Genomic DNA, 11,818 nt, shown 5'->3' on the forward strand with positions numbered 1-11,818 from the left:
AATTACAGATAAAACCACTGATTATATGGTAATTTGCAGGATCTGATTTGTTCCCTTTGCATGTGACTAGGCAATGTCTGTGAAATAATCACTATATTCCAAAACATTTTTGGTTTATCTGTAGACTGTATAAACATGATAAACCCCTTCATCTTATCAATTCGGTCAGATAAAGAATGCATTCCAGTGAAAGCGTTGCTAAAAGTTGCAAACAGATGTGACAAGCCGATATGTATCTGTAGGGATGCTTCCAGCTTAGATAATACTTGATCTAGGTTCTTAAAGTAATTTCCCGGGTTCCTTAACCCTCTTGCTTTTAGAATTCAGCTGCCTCTTCTTTGGGGACTAGGCCACTTTAGATACTGGCTGAAGCAATTCTTTGGAAACGTTCTTGGTTTACCTTATTTTACTGTATTAGATAGGCTTGTGTCTTCCAAGACTGAGAAATCAGTCTTGATTTCTCTTAAGTGCAGCAGGATGGAATTTCCCCACTTGTATTATAACTGCCCAGATTCTTAGCTCAAAACTTGCTGACCTCAGTGTGAGAATGGATGCATTTTTGTTGTATAATACCATGTGATAGTATCTCCATAGTTCTTTAATAATTTGTTAAATTTTATATCAAAGGCTCAATGAAAGAAGCCATTCGGTTTACAATCTGTCTTCGTCTGTCACCTGCCTCCTTGCTTTTTAAAGTCTGAAAGTTAGTTCTCCATCTCTGAAGAAAGTACGGCAGATTTTATGAAGATTTAGTTGCAGATCAAAAGGACTTCTTGTGACCAAGCAATTAGACACCACCATTTATGACCTTGGGACACATTTTACATAATTTCAGAGTTGCCATAACAGATTTATTCTCATAAATTCTGAGAATTCATCATGCTTCCCTTGGTAGTACTAGAAGTTCTATTTTAGTGATTGTGGTGGTGTTATTCATGAAAGAGATATTCTGAAAAATTAAGTAAGCACATGTTTAGCATTTCAGGCTGGACTGTGGGTTTGGATGTTTGGCTGACTCAGAAAATGGAAGGCTAAGAATTCTTGGCTCTTTTGTGGTTCAGCCTCCTCCTCCTTTAGAAATCAAAAATCAGAATCCACACAGAAAAACTAAATTGTTTTTGTTTCTTTTTTTCTGGTGTAACAAACTGCATTTCTAACCACCATAAGATGTTGTGAAACTTCAGAATTAGAAGCAGGCAGCCAGCAATTTGTCTCAATTCTTGGACAAAGAATATGATTTAAATTTAAAGAGATAAAAGAATGCATGCAAGCATGCGTGGTTGTTCGAGCCAGATCTGTATTTTAAAAATCTGTGGGATTTCTAGTCAGGCCCGAGGCACACTTGTATTATTATGCCTGCAAGCTTCCATTCTATTCTACACCATCTGTTGTTTTTCTTCAGAAACTCTCTGGAACCACTAGATGTGGTCATCTAGGGATTTGGAGTTAAATGTGATCAGCATATGACACTTTTCCCTTGCCTTATGAGTCAGGTGAGGCCGTGGAGCTGCTGAACCAGTGTCTGATTTTGACAATGGGCTAAGTGGTAGCACATAAACAGAAGCTGAATCCTAACAAGATCAAAGTGCTGTGAGCTAACGGTCGTTGTATTTGTGGAGTTGATAATCCTCCTGTTCTGGACAGGATTGTCCTCAAGGTCCCAGTATGGCATCATTAGTACTGTTATTATAGACCCAAATATGTTTTGCCCAGTTTTGGTATCTCTTAATGGTCTAGATCAGTGATGGTGAACCTTTTCAGTACCGAGTGCCCAAACCGCAACGCACGTGCATGTGTGCGTGTGCCAGAGCACCGGAAATCCAAAGACCAGCTGGCCGGTGTGCACATGCCTGTTTGGGGGGGGGCGATTTTCAGGGCGTTTTCTGGGGCATTTACCAGCGCCTGCAAAGACCAGCTGGTCGGAAACCAGAGGAACAACTGGCAACGGCACACATGCCTACAAAGAGGGCTCTGCATATGCCACATCTGGCATGCATGCCATAGGTTTGCCATCATGGGTCTAGATACTGTGATGTTTAAGAACTATCAATCAGCATTACTGCAATGTATTGTAAAGCTTCAAAGATTACAGAATATGGTTGTTAGAATTTTACTGGTGAATTTTATCCCTCAGTTTCAGAAGCAGAAGGTTTGCCCATTGATATCTCAACTCAGTTCAGAACGCTCATTAACTCTAACCCTACATGGAATCTTACCATTGTATCTGTCTTAAGAATCTCTCTTGAAACTTTCTATGGAAATTCTCAGTCATCCAGGTAATGGTTGCCCCAAAAGTGCTTTTTCAAAAGTCAGCTGGACTTTCTTGGGTTTTTTTTTCCCTTGAAACCGTTTTGCTTCTCATCCAAGAAGCTTCTTCAGGTCTTGAACCTTTGGTCCAGTTGTCTTTTAAAGAAGCACCTTTGCGACTTTGTTGAGACTTTGTGTGCCTTTTCTCTCAGCAACACAAAGATAATCTATAGGAAGAGGATTTCCTTTAGACCAGAGCCAATAATTTTGCCATTTTGGCACCAGAAAAAAACAGATAGATCTTAATAGTTTTTCTGAAGTCATCATGCAACTTTTAAATGTTTTACCTGCTATCTATTTCCATAATGTTTTATTATTTACAGAGCGGATCCTCTGTCCAATATGCAACTAACCTTCTCTACAAAAGAAGATGCTATTGCATTTGCTGAAAAAAATGGTATGTACAGCAGCAGCAACCAGAGTGCGATTGATGAGTGCATGTTTATTGAATGTGAGGGGGAGTTTGAGCTACTAGCAGAAAGACATGACAGTGGCCTGGGACTGAAATTCCATCTTGGCAGATGTGTTCTGTTGCGTGGGTAATAGTACTAGTGTAAATAGTGATTTTACAATAGGAACTGCTATAGAACATTTAAATATTAACATTCTCTTATATTTCTTGAAATTGAAGGTTGGATTTAACAGTTGATATTGTTAATAATAAAAAATATTGAACCTCATCAGTAGTAAAAATTATTCAGTTGTCCCTTCCTAGACTTTTGTCACTCTCATTTTCTCAGCATCCTCACTCTGGTTGGCTACCTTGGCACAGAGTGATTGGTGTCTTACTTTGCAAACAGCCCAGGCAGATTTTTTTACTTGTGTATAATTTAGCCTGAAATATTGCTACCAAAAGGGGGTGCAGTGGTTCAGCAGTTAAAGATGCTGAATTTGTCAGCTGGAAAGTTGACAGCCTAGGTTCGAACTTGAGTGCCATGTGACGGGGTGAGCTCCCATTACTTGCCCCAGCTCCTGCTGACTTAGCAGTTTGAAAGCATGCAAATGTGAGTAGATAAATAGGTACCACTTCAGTGGAAAGTAACAGCATTCTGTGCCCCTTGGTGAATAGTCATGCTGTCCACAGAACCATGGAAATGTCTTTGGACAACACTAAGAAATGGAGATGAACACTACCCCCTAGAGTCAGACACAACTGGAAAAGGGAAATCTTTACCTTTATGGATACCAAGCTCTGGTGCTGTTTTTCATGGGGATTTTGCATCCAACATTGTCTTTCCCAATACCGTCACATTATGACACAATTTTACCAAGATAGGCAAGATTGATGTGTCATAGGGCTAGTATTGAGAAACACATTTCTTACTGTCCACAGATGTCTTTAGAGGGAGGATCCTTAGCATCTCTAATGAGGACATGGTCACTGGGGGGGGCAGGTGTCTGGGGGCAGAAGGATCCATCTGTACTAAATGGTCCTGCAGATAGAAAGCCATTTGGCTTTAGAGATTAAAACCAGCACCAAGAAACAGATTCTCAATAAGTAATTTGATCTATGCATAATAAACAATTGTAATTAATATTGTTGCTTTTAATGAGAAGTTCAGCTATTGGATCAAAATCTAAACTGGAGGTCATCTGCCTTCATTTTTCAGGACCAAAAATGTCGATTTCGCAATTTTCTTAACTAAAACATATTGAATATGTTACTCCTGACATCTTAAATAGACTGGGAATTTTTAGGGAGTAGTTCTTACAAGCATTCACATCCCATAAACGTTGGTGTTAAACTAAATCTCTACATTTTACTTTATCTCATTTCCTACAAATATTTGACAAGAAAATCAGTTTGCTAAAGTGAGAACTAAGAACGTTGGCCTAATTCCAGTGAATGCGAGTGAGAGATGTTTTACCATCTGCCTGTGCCAGGGCATCTTTATCTAGGTTTACAAGTCTCACTTATTCCATGATTAGGCCCCATGAGTGCAGAGATTCTCAGGCAGATCAAATGATGCCAAACCCTGTGATTCCTTATGGGCTTGTTTCTAACACTCTGCTAACATGCAGTTATTAAACTCAGTTTCCTTCCGGGACTCGAGTCAAAAGTTGAAATCATCCCTAGGAGCCTAACCCAAGTTTGCTTTCTTGTTTAACATATATTTACTTCAGCATAAATTCTCTTTAAATTATCCCTAATAACACATGATGTTAACAGTATTTTAAGAAATATAGGCCAAAATATTTGGAGAGATCTAAATTGGTTAATCTAATTTGTGTGTGTGTGTGTGTGTGTGTGTGTGTGTGTGTGTATTAGTAATGGTGTGTGTGTGTGTATGTGTGTGTGTAGGGAGGGAGGGAGGGAGGGAGGGAGAGAGAGAGAGAGAGAGAGAGAGAGAGAGAGAATGTAATGGATAGTATTAATAGGAAAGATTCTAAGCATAAAATTAATAATCCTATTAAACAGTCACCATGTTGATATATTCGGAAATACTTTATTCTGACTCAAAAACTGTTTTTGTTTGTTTATCATAGAAGGGAGTTAGCTGTTCCTCAAAAATACAGGTCTGGAACTGTGAATTTTCTCTAGATTACATCTTGCATATAAAAGAGAATAAAATAATTTTTTAAAAAGGTTCATTCTGTATCCTCTCCCATTCCCACTCTCATTCCCAGAGGGCCTACTCAGAAGCAAGTGCAGAGTATCATGATTGCACTTTTATTGCGATGTGAATAGTCTATTAATCACATTTATCCTTCCTTGATCCCATGTCTCTGCCCCAGACTGCCCATTCCTTTCTGCCTCTGTATGGTTATCATCATGCAAATCCAATTTCTGAATGTGACAGAGGAATATAATCAGAATAAGGTTTACAGCTGGAAAACGACTCTTTTAGAAGACCAATATCAGGCAATTCTGTTTGTTTTAAATGTGAAGCTATGGAAAAATTAGCAAGATTCCTGTTATGTGAAGCAGCTGATTCTGAATTCAGGATCGCATTCTGAATTCTCCAAAGCTCGCCTCTTTGTCCTTCTTGCTTCTTTGTGGCATTGGGGTACTCTGCTACCAGGCATATTTCCAAAACTTGGCTTGACATCTGATAGAGAGGTGTGAATGCATAAGATTACAGGCCTTCATGTGTCAACTGTCGGTCCTGGTCCATCAGCAAGAGCGGTGAAAGTTGGAACATATAGTGTCCGAGATCTGACAAACCTGGGAACAGGTGTAGGTCACATTTAAGGCATATCTGTCTTAAAGGATTATTGTTCCCTGCCTTTTGCAAAAGAATAAACTAGTAATTGCATATTGTATATCAAATATGTTGGTATTTCTTTTCTGTTAGCTCTTAAAAGCTTGAACTTGCTTTTGTTTGTGTTGCACTTGCTCAGTATTACCAGCTATGTGTGTGCATGTGTGTGTGTGTTGTTTAGAATTCTCAACATGTTTTTTCCTAGGCTGGAGCTATGATGTTCAAGAGGAGAGGATTCCAAAACCTAAATCCAAGTCTTATGGCGCAAACTTTTCTTGGAACAAAAGAACAAGGGTGTCCACAAAATAGGTTGGCATTGGTTGTCTCTGCATCTGACTGTGAATAAAGTCAGCTGTGCTGTATTTATAGTCCATGTATAATACATCTCTTAATCTCCTAATAAATTTGACCTTTAAACTGCTCATGCATCTTGTGGTGTCTATTTAAAATGTTTTTGATGTCTCCAATTGAACCTGTTAAAAACTTCCCTATATTTAGAGAGGAGATTTGGGGTGTCCATACCTCTAGAAAATTGCTCTACGTGGAATTCATTAAAAGGAATGTTTGAAATGAGCTGCAGCATTAAAGACCAAGGCTTGGCTTTTGAATAATTTTATAATTCAATATCTATTTGTGTGTGTGTGTGTGTGTGTGTGTGTGTGTGTTGTATTTGTGCTGATAAATAAATAAAGGGAGACTAGTATAGATCTGTTCCAAGCTATTTAGCTCTCATCAGCTAGCCATACCCTTACTGGGATTCGAACCTGGACTGTATTACATATTAGGCAGATGTGTTAGCCACTAAGCCACAGGCTCTCCTTCTTATCAGCTGAGCTAGGGAAATAGGTATGTATTTGTGTTACAACCCCTGGTATGCAAAGACACAAATATAAAAAGGCAACATTAAAAATATGGTTTTCTGCCTGGATGGTCTCCTGCAGTGAGCCAATAGACAGAAAGGGGGAGTAGTGAGTTCCCTCCCATATTTGGGCATACCAGGGGTTGTAACTCAAATACATACATATATATGTATGTATGTATATATTCACATACATGCATGCATACTGTATATATATATTTTCGCATAGAAAAGCTGTTAATACATAATCTTCAGTCATTTGTGGAGCTTTTTTACTTTGTTGTATACAAGAGTGCAAAGGTGGTATTTAGCCAGTTCTGACAGGTTCTGGAGAACCGGTAGCAGAAATTTTGAGTAGTTCGGAGAACCAGCAAATAGGCTGGCCATGCCCCTGCTGCCTCCCAGCTGACCTTCCTTTGTTGCCCTGAGCAGGAGAATGGAGCTGGAAAGCAGGTTAGTGGGGTGGGGAGGGAATGGGGATTTTGCAGTAACCTTCCCCTGGCACACCCACCAAGCCACAGAACCAGTAGATTTTGCAATATCCGTCCCCTGCCACACCCACAGAACTAGTAGTAGAACAATTTGAATCCCACCAAGTACACAAATGTACACAAGAGTGTACTATTTTATTAAAACAAGATTTTTTGAGTCAATAGCAGGTCCCTCTGGAATATTAAATGCACATTGTTCTGACTCTCAATGCCATTCTACCTTAAAAATGATGAAAAATGTTACATTTTGAGAACTTGAATGCATACTTAGAACATGCTTAAACCCTAGCAGAGAAATCCTGTTGTTGCTTATTAACATGTAACATGTAAGTGTACAAACCTATCAGGATCCAAGTAAAACTCTGTGCTCCCTTACTGCAAGAGGAAAGGATACATCCTACCACCCTGTTGTGAATGTTTCGACATCTTTTCCAGTCAAGAATTGCTAAGGGTGTTTTGGAAAGTTCTCTGTAACTAAGACAAAAATATCACCACTTTATCCCAGCCCTTCTCAGAGAGGCAGTGACCAATTCCAGTCTTGCTTCTCAGTGTAGCATCAAGTCAGGCATTAAAATACAAGACCATGGCGTTTACAGAATTGCAACAAATGACTTTCCATAAAAGTAAGCAGCTTCTTTCTCAAGGAATAAGTGCCACTGCAGCTTTCTTGCACTTCAAATCTGGAAGAATGAATTTGGGGAAGTTAGTTATGACTGTTGTTGCTACTGCTCAAAACTGAGGCTAAAGCATTAGTCATCATGCTGAACACCAGGAAGAAAGCAGTGCCTCTTGTAATCCCTAAAATCCAATCATATCTGTAATAAAGTCTTTTGTAATCAAGGGCAGCCAACTTAATTGCAAGCCTAATGGAACTGTGAATTTTCACCCTCCCAGAGGGTCAAAGAAAGCCTCCTGAGCCTGGGAAGGTAAAAACACCCACCCGTACCGTGATGCAGGAGGCTGACTAGGCCACACCCACCATGGCCACGCCCACCCAGCAACTGGGCAGAGAACCCGTTGCTGAAATTTTTGAAGCCCAGCCCTGGAGGAATATTGAAGATATAGCACATTCATCTATAGGTGACATTGACAAATTTGCAAAAATTTAATTTCTAGGTATCCCCTAGAAGAAATTTCTGTTATTTCAAGAAGAAATAACGTGTTGGATGTGGTGCTTTTAAATTTACAAATAAAATATTTTAGTAATCCAGAGTTACATAAAGTTGCATCATTATTGATACCCTTAAGGCTGCACATGCCTCATTTCCTTTATAATATTTTTACGTGTTAAGGCTGAATATATCCCACTGAAATGATATAATTTGTATGTAAGTGAATCATTACTACTTCTTTCAATTATCTGTTGCATTATGAAGTAAAAGAAAAAGCAATAAATCCATGTTTCACTACAAGAATTTATAAATTATTGCAATCAGGTTATTTCTAAAATTCCCAGACTGGTCAATTGTTCGCATCAGTTGTATTTCTTCACTTCAAAAATAGATATTAAGAGATTATCTAAGCATTTGGTAACATACTGCAATAAGAAATAGTATTGTTTAGATCCTTTTGTTACAAACTGCACAATATCATATAAGCTGAAATTCTAGAGGTTTTTTTAGTTTTAGATCCAGTTCCTAAGGAGATAGTACATCTTAAGGCCAAATCAACAAGAGGTTGCATGCCAGAAAGGTAAGAAATTCTACTTGCAAAGAAGAGGAGGCATTATAATACTCACAGCTGGGATGTTTTGGGCTACCTTGCAATCTGTTCCCATCTGGAAGCAGACACAAAAGCCTTTTGGGCTACTGGAATTGTTAAAGGTTCCCCTCGCACATATGTGCTAATTGTTCCCAACTCCAGGGGGTGGTGCTCATTTCTGTTTCAAAGCCGAAGAGCCAGTGCTGTCCTAAGACGTCTCCATGGTCATGTGGCCGGCATGACTCAACACCAAAGGCGCACGGAATGCTGTTACCTTCCCACCAAAGGTGGTCCCTATTTTTCCATTTGCATTTTTACATGCTTTCAAACTGCTAGGTTGGCATTAGCTGGGACAAATAATGGGAGCTCACTCCGTTACACGGCGCTAGGGATTCGTACCACCGAACTGCCTACCTTTCTGATCGACAAGTTCAGCATCTTAGCCTACTGGAATTGTTAGATGAGGCTAAAAGCAAAACAACACAACCACTTCAATATTGAGATCAGGGGGAAGCTTTCCTTTCGAGGCGGAACCTTAAATCACTTTGTGGTCAGACCATAACAACTAAACTTCAACATTTGCAGTCGGAAGATGTGGTAATGGTTGCCAATTTTGATAGATTTAGAGGGATCACTCAAATTTATGAAGGATAAATCCATCAACAGAGGTTAGCCACAATAAAGATGTGGAACCTCCAAGCCCAAAGTTACCATTCTGTTGCAGAACATCTGCTAAAGGAGCAATAGGGAGAGAAACACAAACACCGTAGCTGATTCCTGGATGCAGAAGCTTCTCCAGGGCTTCTGACTGGCCATCACTCAGGATCTGATGCAAGCTTACTATTCAACTTCAGCAGAGCTCTTATGATCAGCTATTATTTTGAATACTAAAAAAAAGATTAAAAGGCCCAGGTAACTGGTTAATCTGTAAGAAACTAAAAAGATAATTCATTTGCCACACTGTGGTAATAGTGATGAAGGAACAAACGCACTTTCTCTTATGTTACTTTTGCTATGAAAAAAAAATGAATTTAATGCTCTTAAAATAGCCCCAGTGAACCTACAAGTCTTCCTCCTCCTTGTGTTTCCTGGCTGTTAAAAGTTCAGTCAATGTGAGCAATCTAAGAATTGTAGTCTACAAAAAGGGCTTTCCAGTGGTGGGTTCCTATCAATTTAGACCGGTTAGGGCAAACCAGTACTGGTTTGGCGGCCCAGGTAGCTGGAACTGGCAGCAACCCAGGCCTGCCACACCCCTGAACCGGTTCTCTGGGCGGTGCTGTAGGTGCCACCATCTTGTCTTTTGCGTCTGCGCATGTGCAGAGCAATTTTTATTGCACTGTGCATGCCCGGGTGTAGCGCGCCCACAAGCAAACCAGCAGTAGTGACTGCCAGAAGCCACCCCTGGGGCTTTCCAATCTTTTCTAGACCCAGAAATTGTTTTCAAAACAGCTCTGAAAACCTCTGATCAAGAGACAAAGCTCTAGTGATAGAAAATGATTCAATTCAAGTGAGCTCTTTTACTTATTCACCAAACTCTCATCAAGTTCCCATGGAATGCTAGAGTTTCACTAGCTTTGGTCCAGTTCACCTGGAATGTGCCTAAGGATCCAAAGTTCAGTCCTCTGCTCTTGTGAAGTGCTGTGAAAGGCCATTCGGTGCTGTGGAGGTGTCACCAAAGACACATTTTTGGATTTATTTTTGTTGGATTGAATAAAATTAAGCTTAGGAGACCTCTGGAGGTGCTGCCTATCAGGAAAGTATGGATACTCCAATAGTACAAATGCAGAAGTAACTGCTAAATTATCTTTTACAGTTCTTTTGCAATTGCAGAACCAAAATTTCATTTATTGTTTTTAAATATTGTGGGGAATAGTTAATAAGCAAATGGGTATCTGTCCAAATCCAGCTAGGCGGAAGCACCTACATGACCTTCACTGATGTCCAACAGCCAAGCAGAGTCAGACCTAATTCATCTTAGAATGGGCCGGCACACATTGACATTGACAAAACAGAATAACAGAATTGGAAGGGACCTTGGAGGTCTTCTAGTCCAACCTTCTGCATAGGTATAAACATAGACATATACTCAGATTTGTAGATTTGTTTTTTAAATCCCCAGAGGCAATTGCTGACCACTTCCAAATTGTTTCAAATAAATGTTGTATTCATGAAATGATAGTGACTGAAACGTGTGTGTGTGTGTGTGTGTGTGAGAGAGAGAGAGAGAGAGAGAGACAGAGACAGAGAGAGAGAGAGAGAGAGAGAGAGAGAGAGAGAGAGAGGGTGGGTGGGTAGGTGGATGTATATATTTCCAATGTGGAAATGTGACAGGCAGCTTCCCTGAACAATCAAAATCTATCTCCACTGTGTATGCTGGGGTAATATGACTGCTATGAGTAGCAAATCAACATTTTCCCCTGAGACCATATTTGCTTACTAAAGAAAGAGTACCTCTTTTGCCATTTTAATTGCTTCACACGACAAGGTATGGGTATCATTTGATGAAAAGCAATACAATCATGTGGGAATAGCAACAGCAAATACAAAGATGCTATACATCTAAATAGTAAGAATGGGGATCATTCACCTTTCCTGTTAAGGCAGAGTTTAATTTTGGTCACAAATCTACAGTTCATCTTTTTAGTCAGGTTGATTTGGAGTTGAGATGCGCCAAACCTCTGTCAGATATTTTACTGAAATAAATACATGGGTTTATGGTGATATTTACATCCCACTAGTATTAACTTTTTCTTGGGAAATGGTGAATGAGGTGAGACGTGCCATGAAAAAAATACACAAGTTTTTCTTTCTCTCTCTCAAAACATTTGGGTTGAGGCCACCCAGCGAAGTTGATTGGAAGAAAATTTAAAACAGATGGAAAGTGGCAGGTCTTCCCACATTGCATGTTAATCTGTGAAATTCATTAGTCGAAGCCATGATGGTGGCCATTAGCCTGATGGCTTTAAAAAAAGAGGATAGGTTCATGGAGGAGAGAACTCCTGGTCTTGAAAAATCAGTTTTACCTTTAGTTTCTTGTGCAGCAATATGCCTTCAATTATCAGATGCTGGAGAAAATAGTGCAAAGGGGTTATTTATATTCTGCGGCCCTAACCCCAGTGGTGAAATCCAAATTTTTTTACTACCGGTTCTGTGAGCGTGGATTGGGGGGCGTGGCAGGGGAAGGATACTGCAAAATCTCCATTCCCTCCCCACTCCTGGGGCCAGCCAGAGGTGGTATTTGCCGATTCTCCAAACTA

The 11,818-nt window shown here is 39.8% G+C and overlaps 1 protein-coding gene across 2 annotated transcripts in view; it reads left to right on the plus strand.

Moving 5' to 3' along the window:
* Positions 1 to 5,932, plus strand: part of NDUFS4 (NADH:ubiquinone oxidoreductase subunit S4) — a 47,103-nt gene extending 41,171 nt beyond the window's left edge. Inside the window, exons 4-5 of one of the 2 annotated variants that reach the window (XM_081945818.1) lie at positions 2,631 to 2,704; positions 4,795 to 5,709. In XM_081945818.1, the coding sequence (XP_081801944.1) occupies positions 2,631 to 2,704; positions 4,795 to 4,805 (85 nt within the window). In that variant the 3' untranslated portion in view covers positions 4,806 to 5,709. The other variant, XM_081945817.1, reaches the window with a different exon arrangement.
* The last annotated feature ends 5,886 nt before the right edge of the window (positions 5,933 to 11,818 follow it).

This window comes from Natrix helvetica, assembly GCF_964273705.1.
Source record: "Natrix helvetica genome assembly, chromosome: 2".
In the NCBI taxonomy this organism is placed as follows: Eukaryota; Metazoa; Chordata; class Lepidosauria; order Squamata; family Natricidae; genus Natrix; species Natrix helvetica.